Source organism: Macrotis lagotis, chromosome 7 (genome assembly GCF_037893015.1).
Source record: "Macrotis lagotis isolate mMagLag1 chromosome 7, bilby.v1.9.chrom.fasta, whole genome shotgun sequence".
In the NCBI taxonomy this organism is placed as follows: domain Eukaryota; kingdom Metazoa; phylum Chordata; class Mammalia; order Peramelemorphia; family Peramelidae; genus Macrotis; species Macrotis lagotis.
The window spans coordinates 171,284,428-171,300,577 of NC_133664.1; the positions used below are offsets into that span (position 1 = coordinate 171,284,428).

Sequence of the window (16,150 nt, forward strand, 5' to 3'; positions counted from 1 at the left end):
TCTTCAACTGTTCCCTATTTCAATGAAATCACAGATTCAATTCCCTATTTTCTATGGTTTTTTTCCAGAAGAAAAAAAAATAAAACATTGTTTCCAGTATAATCAACTATGCCAAACTGGGGCCACTTAGTTTCCTTCATTTATTCCATACAGAATGTAATGAGTAATTCTGGCCCCTGAAGTGTGCAATGAGGCAAATTCTGGCTCCTGGTGCTTGTGTGGCAGGCCCTGTACATCACTAGAACAGCCATTGGTACAGAAACAGGGTAGGCCTGGCTAGGGAGAAGGAGGTCACTTTTAAATTCTAATAATTTTTTGAATTTTGCAATTTTTCCCTCAATCTTGCTTCCCTCCCCCTACCCATTCCCTACAGAAGGCAGTCTAATAGTCTTTACATTGTTTCCATGCTATATATTGACAAAAATTGAATGTGTTGAGAGAAAAATGATATCCCTAAGGAAAAAATAAAATATAAGAGATAGCAAGATTACATAATAAGATACCTTTTTGTTTTAAATTAAATGTAATAGTCTTTGGAAACTCCATAATTCTTTTTTTAGATTCAGATGATAATCACCACCACAGATTGTCCCTGATTGTTGCACTGATGAAATGAGTAAGTCCATAAATGTTGATTATCACCCCCAGGTTGCTGTTAGAGTATATAATGTTCTTCTGGTTCTGCTCATCTCGCTCAGCATCAGTTCATGCAAGTCTTTCCTGGGATTTCTCTGAAATCCCATCCCTCTTGGTTTCTAATAGAACAGTAGTGTTCCATAACACACACATACACACACACACACACACACACACACACACACACACACACACACACACATATATATATATACCATATATATATATATATATATATACCATAATTTATTCAGCCACTCCCCAATTGATGGACATTCACTCAATTTCCATCACAAATAGGGCTGCTATGAATATTTCTGTACAAATGATATTTTTACTTTTTTTTTCCTGATGTCTTTAAGGTATAGACCCAGTAGTGGTATTGCTGGATCAAAGGGTATGCCCATTTTTGTTGCCCTTTAGGCATAATTCCAAATTGCTTTCCAGAAAGGTTGGATGAGTTCACAGCTCCACCAACAATGCATTAGTGTCCCATATTTCCCACATCCCTTCCAACATTGACCACTGTCTTTTCTGATCATATTGGTCAGTCTGAGAGGTGTGAGGTGGTACCTTAGAGATGCTTTAATTTGCATTTCTCTAATCAGTAATGATTTAGAGCAATTTTTCATGTGACTATGGATAGCTTTGATTTTCTCATCTGTATATTGCCTCTGCAGATCCTTTGATCATTTGTCAATTGCGGAATGGCTTGTTTTTTTTTTATTACATTTGTCTCAGTTCTGTGTATATTTTAGAAATGAGTCCTTTGTCAGAAATACTAGTTGTAAAAATTGTTTCCCAATTTACTACATTTCTTTTGATATTGGTTCCAGTGGTTTTGTTTATACAAAAGCCTTTTAATTTAATATAAACAAAATTATCTAGTTTGTTTTTAATGATGTTCTTCATCTCTTCCTTGGTCATAAACTGTTTCCCTTTCCATAGATCGGACAGGTAAACTATTGCTTGATCTTCTAGTTTGCTTATAATATTGCCTTTTATGTCTAAATCCTGTACCCATTTTGATCTTATCTTTGTATAGGGTGTGAGATGTTGGTCTAATCCAAGTTTCTGCCATACTAACTTTCAATTTTCCCAACAATTTTTAATCAAAGAGAGTTCTTATCCCAGAAGTTGGACTCTTTGGGTTTATCAAATAGCAGATTACTATAATCATTTCCTGCTATCTCTTTTGCACATAGTCTATTCCACTGATCTACCACTCTGTTTCTTAGCCAATACCAGACAGTTTTGATGACTGATGCGTTATAATATAATTTTAGATCTGGTAGAGCTAAGCCACCTTCTTTTGTACTTTTTTTTTTGTTAAATCCCTGGAAATTCTTGACTTTCTATTTCTCCATATGAATTTACTTACAATTTTTTTCTAACTCATTAAAGCAATTTTTTGGAATTTTGATTGGTAAGGCACTAAATAAGCAGTTTAATTTAGGTAGAATTGTCATTTTTATTATATTAGCTCAGCCTATCCATGAGCAGTTGATATTTGCCCAGTTATTTAAATCTGATTTTATTGGTGTGAGAAGTGTTTTGTAGTTGTTTTCATAGAGTTTCTGAGTCTGCCTTGACAGACTCCCTAATATTTTTATATTATCTGAAGTTATTTGAATGGGATTTCTCTTTCTAGCTCTTGCTGCAGTATCTTGCTAATAATATATAGAAATGCTGAGGATTTATGAGAACTTATTTTATATCCTGCAACTTGCTAAATTTGCTAATTGTTTCTAGCAGTTTTTTAAGATTTTTTTTTTAGGATTCTCTAGGTATATCAATATGTCATCTGCAAAGAGTGAGAGTTTGGTTTCTTCCTTCCCAATTCTAATTCCTTCAATTTCTTTTTCTTCTCTAATTGCTGAAGTTAACATTTCTAACACAATATTGAATAGTAGTGGTGATAATGGACATCCTTGTCTCACTCCTGATCTTATTGAGAATGCCTCTAGCTTATCCCCATTGCATATAATGCTTGTTGATGGTTTCGGATAGATACTGCTTATCATTCTAAGGCATAATCCATTTATTCCTACACTCTTTAGTGTTTTTTAGTAGGAATGGGTGCTGTATTTTGTCAAAGACTTTTCAGCATCTATTGTTAGAATCATATGATTTCTGATAGTTTTGTTACTGATAATGTTAATTAAACTAACAGTTTTCCTAATATTGAACCAACGCTGCATTCCTGGGATAAATCCTGCTTGGTCATAGTGTATTATCCTAGTGATAACTTGCTGTAATCACTTTGCTAAAATTTTATTTAAGATTTTTGCATATGGATTCATCAGGGAGATGGGTCTATAATTTTCTTTCTCTGTTTTGACTTTTCCTGCTTTAGGTATCAGCACCATATTGGTGTCTTTAGAAAGAGTTAGGCAGAGTTCCATCCTCACCTATTTTGCCAAAGAGTTTATATAGAATTGGCACCAATTGTTCCTTAAATGTTTGATAGAATTCATTTACGAATCTATCTGGCTCTGGAGATTTTTTTCTTAGGGAGTTCAATAATGGCTTGTTGAATTTCTTTTTTCTGAGATAGGGTTATTTAGGTATTTAATTTCTTCTTCATTTTATTGAGCAACTTACATTTTTGTAAATATTCACCTGTTTCCACTTAGATTATCAAATTTATTAGCATACAGTTGGGTAAAATAATTCCGACTTTTTACTTTAATTTCCTCCTCATTGGTGGTGAGTTCACCTTTTTCATTTATGATACTGACAATTTGGTTTTCTACTTTCTTTTTTAATCAAATCAGCCAGAGATTGATCAGTTTCATTGGTTTTTTCATAAAATTTTTTTTTAATAATTTTTAAAATTTTTCTACCTACACAAGAAGCACAAATATAAATTCTCTATTTGCAAAAATCTACCCAGCCACTAGGAGATCCTCTCAGAGATAAGACTTCTTGAATCTCTGAGATGCAAGGTTATGTGTTATAGAGAAAAGTAAAGATGAATATATTCTCAAAAGTTTGTTTTTTTTAATTTTGAGTGTCTTTTGAAATGACAAAAAATAACTGTTTGGTATATCTTCAAGTCAGGGCAGCTAGGTGACACCAGATCTGAAGTTAGGTAGATGGTAGTTCAAATCCAATTTCAGATACTCACTGTGTGACCCCAGGGCAAGTCACTTAACCCTGTTTAACTCAGTTTCCTCATTTGTAAAACTTGAGAAGGAAATGTCAAATCACTCCTCTATCTTTGCCAAGAAAGCTTCAAATGGAATAGGGTCAAAAAAAGACAGACACGACTAAACAAAAACCAATAATTACTTGTGAGTTAGGGTTGGGATTTCAGTTCTGCTTTGTACTATCATGTGTCACAACCTTTTAGAGTCTCAGTTTCTTCCTTAGTAAAACAAAAGGGTTTAATGAAATGAAAAAGCTTTATGTCCATTCCCAGTTCTATACCTATGAACCCAAGATCCTTAAGCATACAATTAACAATTAATAAAAGTATAATGAATTGTGTCCCCAGGTTGGAGCCCAGAATCCAACTCCTAAACCAGTAAATCAGATTAGGATTTGTGAAATGCTTCTTTTCTCTTACAGAAATAGCCAAATGAGACCAAGCAGCAAGAGATTAAAGAGAATGCTGAACTTGAGCAGCTAGAGTATTAGCAACCAGTGAGGACTGGCATCAAAGGACTGTGGGTTAGAAAAGAGTAGGCTGACTGTTGGAAGGCATTGGCAAGAGGAAACTCAAATTATTTATCCCTTTTAAAGAAACCTTTCTTCATTTCCATAAATTAACATCTCAACAATATTACTCTGAGTTTAAGTAAGTAATTTAATCTCAGAGATAAAACTTTATTATCTCTAAAATATGGGGGCGGCTAGGTGGCTGAATGGATAGAGCACTGGCCCTGGTGTCAGGAGTACCTAAGTTCAAATCTGACCTCAGACACGTAATAATTACCTAGCTGTGTGGCCTTGGGCAAGCCACTTAACCCCATTGCCTTGCAAAAACTAAAATATGTATATGTATAGTGTGGTAAGAGGATTGGGCTACCTAACCTCTAAAAACTCTTCTAACTTTATATAAATCTATGAACCTTGTGAAATAGCAAGAGAGAGGTGTTATTAACTCAAGTTCACAGAGGAAGAAAATAAAGTCCAAGGAATTTGCCAACCTAAAGAAAATTCAACTCTAAATTAGAAAATTGGATTAATCTTGGGGTAAGAACCATCACACACACACACACACACACACACACACACACACACACACACATATATATGAAATTGACCTAGAATTAATTTCTTGATTCCTAAACCCAAGTTATTTCCATTAAATTATACTACCTCCTGAAATAAATATTTTAAATAATTTTAGGAAAGAACATAAGGTAGAACAAAAGTTGCCTTTGGAATCAGAAGACCTAGGTTCAAATTCTAAGTTATTTATTAATTGTGTGATATTGAGCAAGTTAACCCTTTTGGGTCCCACTTTAATTGACTATAAACTCAAGGAGTAGAAATAGATGTCTTCTGAAGTATCTTCCAATTACAATACCTTGATTATTTAATGACAATTTTTATTTTATTTTAAAGGTTAGGGAAATTTAACTTGAGTTAGAGATGTATGTGTTTCAAGTCATTTGGGTCTCTAGTATAAGTGGAGTTTCAATATTCAAATTCTATGAAATTTTTGACATCTAAAATATAGACCAAAATCACTAACACTATTTTCATTTTGATGGTTTATGACTGTGAATCATGGTGCTCCATGATCTCAGAAGAATTTGTTGTAGATGATCCAAAAAGATGGTGAAAATCCCCACAGTGATTGTTAGTAAACTACAGCTTATTACAGTTCATGATTTGTGTCACCCAAAGTAATGTAAAAGATATCATCACGGACATAAATCATTAGAAAAATGACACATGAGGATCAAATGTAGGGACAGGGACTACTTAGCTTGAAGGAAGTATGATAAGGGGAATATGAACGAATGAATGAAAACACATAATATGTTTAGTTACTGTACTAAGTAAGCAGTAGTGTATCACTAAGGTGATACAAAAACAAGTGAGACTCTACTCTCAAGTAGCTTGCATTTAACAAAAAGAACAGCTAGAAGGGAACAGATACGTTTTGGAATTGTCCTGAAAGTGACTTGGAAGTCTCCTTTAGGGCAAGATAAGGGAAAATTCAGATTCCAGTGGAAGGGAGTTGAGAAGGTTGACCAAATCAGCATGGCAACATAGTTTGGAAATAGCAAGTAATTAAATTTGAATCACAGTTTCAAGCTAGGCAAGGTTTTGAAAACTCACCACCCTCCAATACTTGAAAAATGATAATGTGGAAGGAGAATTAACACAATTTTTAGTCTGACCAAGGAAGAGTAAAGCAGGACTCTCACCTTCTTATTGCACAATACTTTGCCCTTTACTAACATAGCATTAACTTTCTTGATTGCTATTGAACAAAGTTATCTCACAGTGAATGAATTTCATTAAATCCTCTGGGTACTACACAATCCAATGGTAGGGTTTTAATTTTTTTTTTCTATTTTTTTTTATTCTCTCCTCCCTAGACTAGAGCTAGAAAAGGACCTTAATGGTCATCTGGTCTAATATCCTTGTTTTATAGATTACTAAACAAAATTCCAGAGAGACTAAACTCTGATTACAAAGTAAGTAAATGACAGAATCAGGCCTCTAGCTTGGGTCTCCTGCTTCCCAGTTCAGGGCTTGTTCCACTATGCTATACTGCCAAGACCACTTTCTATAATTGACTCTGTAATACCCAGTTTAGCATTTTTTTCCAGGGTGTATTTAGCCAACATTTTAGGTCAGCTGAGTAGTTTATAAACAGCATTCTATAAATACTACTTTGTGTGTGGCTATATTTTCAATGTTAGGAAAATAGATATATTGACCAGTCTTGAGTCTTGAGTCTCCTCTAATTTATTTACCACAGCATCAGTTGAACCAAGTTCAGAGACACTGAAGCTTATCATACCTATTTCTACCTTATTCTGTAGAACCCTGCATAAGATGAAAGGGAGCTGTTTGGTGATGTCCCTATGACATTATGTGTGGTTACTGGCATAGTCTTATGGCTTCTGAAAATCAAGAAAGAGGTTCAAAGAAAAAGAGCTGAGGCAGAAGAATATGGCTCTGGAATTGAAGGTGAAATGTGAAAAAATCAAAGAAAGAGGAAAAGTTTCTGTAGTAAAATGCCATGTTATTCTTAGTATCCAAAATTTGGAAACTAAGTTGTTTTTCTTTTTATAAAATTTGTTCAATGTAGGGGAGACATTATAGGAAGGAAAGGCACATTTTTTAAAAATACTTGTTATTTAAAAAATAAAAATACTGTAATAAACTATTTTTAAAAAGAAAAAAGCTTATTAAAGGTCACTTTAGGATGAGTAAAAGTAGGAACCACTTGTGACTAGTGCTGTCCATTTATATCAATATTTATAAAAAAGAAATTGCTTACCTTTAATGTCATTTTCAAGAGAGGGTACTCATAGAATCCCACAGAACATTTAAAGCAAGGCTGTTCAACATTTTTACTAATGATTTAGATGAAGGCAAAGATGACATGCATTGGTATCTGCCCCACAATTTATAATCTTATAGAATTGCCTAGAACATGGGTTAGTTACTGTGACAGGGAATATTAAGGTCATTCCTTAAGACTCCTAGGCTCAGCTTCCCATTACACCAAACTATCTTTTCATATAAATTTATTTTACAAAATCTTGCATATAATAGTTAATCAATAACTATTTGAGTAAATAAATGGATTTTACACACATTTCTAATCAACCAGATTATCTAGTTTCTTAGCTGACAAGCAGAACAGGAGCAGCAATTTAGAAGGGAGCAGAGGGGAAAATAGCATGGACAGCAGCAAGAAGAAATATCTGAAAACTTGAAGAAGAAACATAAAATTTTAAAAACTATAAAAATCATACCTATGAACTCAAGGCAGAGCATTCTGGTGCAACCTACTGCAGGGGAAATCAACCATTTGTACCTCATTAGCTCCTGAGGTATTTTGAATAAGATTTAATACTGATCCTAGTGAGAACTCCCAATGATCAAAGATTAAATTATATTTAGTTTACTCTGTTTAAGAAGGCAGGGTAGCCTGTTATCTATACCACTAAAATTGACTAAAATAATAGTATTTTAAGAAGTACGTTTTTATTAACCCATTGAGTTGGTTCATCAGTTAAGTAAGTTAGACTGGAGTGGTGAAAAACTTGATAGGAGAGATCAATTAAAAGCTATTGTAGTAATCTTTGTTATTCAATCATTTCAGTTGTGTCCTGTTCTTCATGACCCCATTACAGTAATCTAGGTGAGGGCCTGAAATAAGATAGCTGTTGTATGAATGAAGAGAAGGAGTTGAAGATAGCATAAATGTAGATAGAAAGGGCAAGTTTTGGCAATTAAATGGATAGATGGGGTGAGGGAGAAGTCTGCAAAAGTTATAAACCTTGAGAGGCATCTTTGACAAGAAATAGGGAAGTTTGAAAACCCTATAGTGAGGTTATTTTTCTTTTAGGTTTTTTGCAAGGGAAATGGGGTTAAGTGTCTTGCCCAAGGCCACACAGCTAGGTAATTATTAAGTGTCTGAGACCGGATTTGAACCCAGGTACTCCTGACTCCAGGGCAGGTGCTTTACCCACTGCGCCACCTAGCTGCTACCATGAGGTTATTTTTCCACCAACATCTACAGCTCATTTATTCTCTGAGCATACCAGAAAAATGAAGATTGCTGTGTTTGGTTTTTTTTTTCCTTACTGCCTACTCAGTTGCTTTAGTTTAGTCACAGATTGATTACTTGGAGGTCAATAATGACAAGCAAATTGCCTGTCTCCAAAGAGGGATGGTGTGATTCTAAACACAAACCTCTACTTCAGATCACCAAATGCCTCAACTAGTATTTGAAGATTATATGAGTTTTAAATGCTAAAAATGTTTTGATCCAGACATGTCTATCAATATTAATTCAAAGAGAAACATCAATGAAATTTAAGAGAACTCTGAATTCTAAATGATTCATCTGAACTTCCATATTATCATGTGATAATGCTTAATTGTTAAAAAACACTAGGTTAAAATGTTCCTTGGAATTCCTTTATCTTCAGTTTTGAAAATATTTGTTTTTTGTTGTTTCTTATCTAAAAAGCTGACCTTTTTTTTTCATCTCTGGTAAAAATGTGAGTTTATTTATCATTACTAAACACAACTTCAGAAGGGCTGTCCTGAGTTCATTCTCCAAACCTGTGATTCCTGATTTTATTTTAAATTTTAGTAATGAGTTTCGTGTCCAGAATGCGTTGTGTGACACACTGGAATCTGTGGCCACCTATCTGTGATCACAGAGATCCATACAACATCACAAGAGATATCTATAGGATACTAGAATAAGAAGAGATCTTAAAAATCATCTTTTATGGGAAGCAGAAGAGAATAATGTACAGTGATAGACTCAGAGCCAGGAAGATATCAAATATCAAATACCGCTTTTGATACTTATTATGGGTGTGACCATGAGAGCATTTTGTAATCTTGCTGAGTTTCATTTTCCTCCTCTGTATAGAAGAGATAATAACACCTGTCAGACCTACCTCATAGGGTTATGAAGATAATGTATTTATCATTCATTACTCTCTCTTTCTCCAGTTCTATGGTTATTCTTTCTGAGCCTTAGGAACATAAGCTTTTCTCCCACTTCCTTGCCTTTGAACTTGCTGCCCCTATGCCTGAAATGTTCTCTCTTTTTTTTCCTCTCTCTCTTAGAATCCTTTTTCTCCTATGAATTGTCACCTTCTACACAGAACTTTTTCCTATAGTGACTTTTACTGTCTTTCAACATAGTTTGTTTCAATGTGACTAAAATCATTCATTTTCTTTCTCTCCAAAGTCACCCCTCTTTCCAAACTTCTCTATTTCTGTCAAAGATGCCTCTCAAGGTTCATAATCTAACTAGCCATTGTTCTTGTTTTTTCTTTGCTCTCCTTTACCTCACTGATACAATTAGTTGCCAAATCTTGCCCTTTTTATCTTTACAGCATCTATGGCCTCCAACTCCTCTCTACTCACAACTACCATCTTTGCTCAGGTGCACATCAACTCTCATTTAGATGATTCCAATAACCTGATAATTGATCTTTCCTGTGCAGTTTCTCACAACTCCAGTAGAGTCAACACATTGTTGTAAAGTCATTTTTCTTAGTCACTTTCCCCTTGTGAATCCCTTACTCAACCAACTCTAGTGGCTTCCTGGTGTCTAGGATAAAATATAAACTCTTCTGTTTAGCTTTTAAAACCTTATGCAATCTTTCTCTTTTCTCTCTTTAGATTCATTGAACATTGCTCTATTTCCTGGAGTCTGTAATCCAGTCAAAATGGAGTATATGACACATACATAGATACATACATGATACTGCTTCTCCTGTCTTTGGGTTTGGCCATTCCTTTCCTTCCTCTCCCTTACAAGAGTCACTCTTTCAGCTCAGACATCATCTTTTGCATGAAAATATACAGCTTCCTTCTCTCCCAAGCTAATATATATTGAACTATCTTGTATGGATTTGTATTTATTCTCTTTATGATTTATATATGTATACTTGTAGTCTGACATATGGTAAGAGTTTAGTAAGTAAGTACTGATTGATTGAAAAGGATTTTAGGAAGAAGAGATGAGGAGTGCATAGCAGCCAAGTCAAATTGGGCAAAGAGGTTGGATAGGAAGTGTTTTGTGTTAGAAATAGAGATCTGTTTATCTGAATTGTGGAATGGGAAAAATGTACAAAGAATATAGAGAGAGCTCGGGGAGAAGTTGTGAAGGTCTTTAAGAGCTAAATAGAGGAGTTTATCTTTGATTCTAGAGAGACTAGGAAGCCACTGGAGTTGATCAAGTAGAGGATTCCTATGGTCAGATCTGTGCTTTAAGAAAATTATCTTGACAGCAGCTTGGACTGGAGTGATGAGAGACTTGAGGCAAAGAGACAATTTAAGAGATTATGGCAATTATCTGGTAAGAGGTGATGAAGGCTTATACTAAGGTTATGTGAGAGGAGAAAGGGGATCAGAGATAAGAAATGTTGGAGAGATGATGGTGGCAAGATTTGGCAAGTGATTGGATAGATATATGGGATAAAGAAGAGCAAGGATTGAGAACAAGAGCACAATTAACCTGGGAGATTGAAAGAATAACAGATGTGAAGAAATTTGCAAGATGGTTGGGTTTGGGAGGGTAAGGATGAATTCTATTTTGGACATTCCAGGACTTACTTTAATTTAGCAACCATGATTTTCTATCCACTATTTTAACTTCTTCCAATCTCAGAGATAGTCATGCTACCTTTCTCAAAATCTAGTTCCATTTCCGGCTCCTTTTCCTACCCTGCCATCAAATGTAAGTTTCTCAAGGACAGGGACTGTTCCTTTTTTGACTTTGTATTACTAGCACCTTTGATAGTGCCCCACACAAAGCAAGCTACTAATAAATGTTATTGACACTCATTTTATTGATGGAAAAAGCTAGGGTATTAAGAGATTGCATGATTTTACATAGTCACATAGAAAATCTTTGGCAAAGGTGCAAACAGCTTATCTTATTCTTGGTCCAGTGTTCTACCAATCTCTAGGTTAAATTGTCAGTTAAGATTTCTTTCTATTAACAAACATGATTTCCTTAAGTGAACTACAAAACATTAATATTGCAAAACAAGATCCCAAGCTATGGACATGACAAGAGTGAAGTTATGCTATTAAATTTCTTTTAAAGGAATGAGTAATAAACTGAGTTAGTGTAATAAGCCCAATCAGCTGGGCAGATCACAGGGAAAGCAAGCTCATTCACACTTCTACTCATTTCTTTAAGGCTACTCATTAAACCCTAAACTCCTGATGACATTAGTGCATAGTAATAATAAAAGATCATGCAAGAACACTCCCAGCTGTTTCCCCAAATTTTTTCCAAATGCATGTTATGCATTCATCACCACTATCATACATGATTTGTTAGCTCCCATTGTCCACATGATGCTATTCTAGGTGCCACATGAAAAAAGAACAAAGGGGAAACTAATAGAGTAAAGCAGGAATATTGTCAGATTCATAAGCTTGAAAGCAGAGGAGACCTCAGTTTTCTTCAAATTTAACACCTACACTTACCAAGAGTGCAGCAAACAAATCAAACAAATATTTATTAAGCACCTACAAAGTGCCAGTCACTGCGTTAGAGACTGAAAATAGAAAGACAAAAATAAAATAGTTCCTGCCCTCAAGGAATTTAGACTGAATTTGGGGAATTAACACAACACAGAATAAATACAAAGGAAAAGGGTGGAGCCCTGGCTGCTAAAGGAGATTTACAAAGGCTTTTAGGAGAAAACTACACACAAACTTTGAAGTTGGAGCTTTGTAGTGAGCTCAGGCTTTTAAGAGGTGAAGGTGTAGAGGGACAGCCTATACAAAGAGATGGAGATGGAAGATGAAATGTTGTGTGTGTGAGGAACAGCAACAAGACCATTGACTTTCAGAAGAGGGCCTGAAGTGGAAAGATGTATCTTTAAACCTGGAGAAATAAATCAGAGACTGTAGAGATCTTTAAATATCAAATGGAGGATTTTTATATTTGAACTCAACTGTATAGGGATAATGACAAGGGTTTTCAGGTAGTCAGGAGGAGAGAAGATTGCAAGAAAGAGATAGCAGGAAAGTCACAGGTTGGAGAGAAACAGTACTAGGAAAGAATTTCAGTATTTGATTCTAATAGAATAGCAATGATGATGAGGTTTTCAGGTACAGAAAAGGGGAAAAGAGAGAATGTATGCAGTGGCCTCTATTTTTGGAGTAAAATATAAGTTGATGTCCTATGCTGAGAGAATGGTGAGAACAGCATTCTGGGAACCTTGATCATATTTGTCCTTTGTTCTTGAAGACCATAACTTCAGGGAGGTGATGCCATGACATGTACATGAATTGGATTTGAATGAGGGGGTATTATGCTAAGTCACGGGTCTTACTTTCTCCCCTGGAGTCATCTGGGTTCAGTGACCACTTTTGAATCAGGATGACTGGAGAGAGCCCTGTATGTGAGAAACTCGTAATTAAGTGCCTTCCCAAGTCACACAGCTAATATCTATCTGAAGACAGATTTTAACTTGGGTTTTCCTAGCTTCTGTCCACCTCACCATCTAGCTACTCTAGACAGGAGACTTGGGAGAGGTTTGGAGCACCCCATGTGGAAATTCCAAGCAAGAGGCAATTAGGAAAGAGTTGAATAATAGACTTGAATCAAGACCTAGATGAGATTAGGAACCCAAGCTCTCATGAATTCAGCTGGCATGGTAATATGACTTCCTCCACCATATTTCAACAATAGGTGAGTAGGAGCAGAGGAGGTAGATCATGGGGAGGTGTTAATTCTAGGGAAACCTTAACACATAGTTCTCCCATTGCTTGACAATCTCTAGGGACTGGAAAGTCACTTTCTCACAGGCCTCATTTTTTTTTTAACAATTCTAATTCTTAGTTTGTTCTCTTTTGAGGAGCTTAAATCAGATTTACTATAACTTTGAATCATTTGGTTTTACTTCTTCCCTTTGGCTCCAAAGAAACACAAATCTCATAATCCCCCATCCATATAGGTACTCTTTAAAGATTTAGAGACTCCCATGACATCTCCCTTGTCTTCTCTTCAACTGGTCATCTTATGTCACATCTTTAATTCCCCTTTCCAATCCTGGTCACTCTCCAGCTTGTGGTTTTTTAACTTCTAATGCATGTTCCCCAGAACCAAAAACATTACTGTAAATGTAGACTAGCCAGGAGGATAGTGAAGCTAACCCCTCCTTAGATAGTGGATACTATGTTTCTATGAATACAATCTAATCTAAGATAACATTAGCCCTTTTAGCTGGTACATTATGCTTCTGAACTAAATTAAATAGGTAGTTTTTCACAACCATTTTCAGTTATTTCTCCTTAATTCCTTTTATAGTCATTGAATATAATTTTTTAATTCAAACACGACTGCATTTATCCCCAATCAGCTTCATTTTGTTAGCCTCAGCTCATCAGTCTTGCTCTCAAGATCTTTTTGGATTCTATTTCTGCTATTCAACCATAAATAAACACACAGATATGAAGATAATATTACCAGAATTTTTTCAAAAAATGAGTATTTACAATTTTTTTAGCTTTTCTGAGAAAAAGTTGGGGGCGGCTAGGTGGTGTAGTGGATAAAGCACCGGCCCTGGAGTCAGGAGTACCTGGGTTCAAATCCGGTCTCAAACACTTAATAATTACCTGGCTGTGTGGCCTTGGGCAAGCCACTTAACCCCGTTTGCCTTGCAAAAAAAAACACCTAAAAAAAAAAAGAGAAAATGTCAACAAGAGGAAGTTCATGTAGCCTACATAGTCTTTGAAACTCAGCTCAAACGCCTCCCTTCATTCCCCAGTTATCTATCCTTCAATGATTTCCCCACCCTACTCCTGGAAATTACCTTTCTTTCCTTGAATGTTGCTCATTTCAATTATTCCTATGTTGAAAGCTAAGATTAGTTAGATGACAAGAGAACACCTCATCCTCAATATAGTCAAATGATGAGACCCAGTGAATGGAAAGTATTTATTAAGCCATTATGTGTCAGATACTGAACTAAGGGTATATAAATACAAGCAAGCAAAATAGTCTTTCAGATAGCTTAAACTCTAAAGGAGAAACAATACTTATGAGGCAGTAGTAGTGTTTTGGACATGAAAATCAGAGGAAATGCTGATGGTTGATTGGACAACAGATTGACACGTCCTTACCAGAAATGGTGGTACTGATTTATATACTGTCCTAAGTGCTGGAGTTGGAAAGCAGGTAGGGCAGAAGGGTTTGAAGAGCTGAGGAAGTATGACATGGAGATGTCTAGGAAGTGGCCGACCTGAAACTGGGGCTGGATCGAATGAAAGATCATTAATCAAAATTCAGGATCACAACAAGTTAGTATGGTTTAAAAAAAGTAATTCATTCCAAGAAGTCTCTGTTTATACCTGTTAACCCAGACAGAGCAAGCAAAACAGTTCTTCAGATAGCTTAAACTCTAAAGTGGAAAAGAATACTTATGGAAGAGTGATAGTTTTTGAATATGAAAGTCAGAGGAAATGCTGATTTTAGTTAGCAAAGAGGTAAGAGAGAGATATCAATAGAGAGATTGTATGTGTGGATGTGTATGTGTGTGAATGTGTATTCATATGGGCAGCTAAGTAGCAAAGTAGATCGAATGCAGAGTTTGAAGTCAGGAACACTCTCATCTTGAGTTCAAATTTGACCTCAAATACTTATTGTCTGTGTGACCATATTTGCCTCAGTATCTTCACCTGTAAAATGAGCTGGAGAAGGAAATGGAGAATCATTCTAGTATCTTTATCAAGAAAATTCCAAACAAGGTCACAAAGAACAACCGTAAAAATATATACATATACACATGCATATGTACATATGTTCATATATATGATTATGAAAAATTTTGTGACTTTTGGGGAATAATCTAGTCATATTTGTATATATAAAATATATATATATATAAAATATATAAATATACATGCATGCATGCACATATGATGATGATGATGCTTGATCTTTGTTCCTGAAGAAGAAGAAGACCATGAGATCAGGGAGGTGATATCCTAACAAGCATATGAATTAGATTTGAGTGAGGGGCAGCTGTGCTAAGTCACCAGCCTCACTTTCTCCTCTGGAGCCATCTGAGTTCAGTGGTTAGGTATGAATCAGGACATATCTGAGGTTGGTAAATATCTGAGGTGAGATTTGAATTTGGGTCTTTCTGACTTAAGGGTCAGTATTCTACCCACTGCACCACTTAGTTGTAGCTATATAAATATTCTTTGCACTTTTTTTGTGTGGTAGAAAAAACTGGAAACAAAGTAAATGCTCTTTAATTGGTGAATAGTTAAAAAATGATATATGAATTCAATAGAATATTATTGCATATAAGAAGTAATGAATAAGAGGAACTCATGGAAACATTGGAAGATTTTATATATATGTATATATATATATATATATATATATATATATATATATATGAAATAGTACAGAGTGAAGAATCAAGAAACCTATATGCAATGACTAAAAAATAAATTAAAAAGATCATTTAAACAAAGCCTCATGCTGTGTAATTGTAATGATATAAAGACATGAAGAACTGGTCTTTGGAGAGGTGGGGGACTATGGCATTGAAATTGTCAGATGTGGTAGCTGTGGCAGTTTGTATTGCAGAAATATTTTTCTTTCTTACATGGGAAAGTATACTAGGGGGACAGTTAATCAGTCAAGAGTCAATAAGCATTTGTTAAACTACCTAATGTGTTTCAGTTTGTGTGTCGGTTTATTTAGTGGAGGAAACAATATGGTAGCAATGATATATAAACAAGAACAAATTGCTGTGATAAAACTAGAGGAAAAGAATTGGGAAAGACTTCTTGCAGAAGGTTTAAG

The 16,150-nt window shown here is 35.2% G+C and overlaps 1 protein-coding gene across 1 annotated transcript in view; it reads left to right on the forward strand.

Annotated features, from left to right (window-relative positions):
• Positions 1 to 16,150, forward strand: part of FAM107B (family with sequence similarity 107 member B) — a 371,993-nt gene that overhangs the window by 183,457 nt on the left and 172,386 nt on the right. Inside the window, exon 2 of the mRNA XM_074194078.1 lies at positions 10,320 to 10,335. Within this exon, the coding sequence (XP_074050179.1) occupies positions 10,320 to 10,335 (16 nt within the window). The remainder of the gene's footprint in view (positions 1 to 10,319; positions 10,336 to 16,150) is intronic.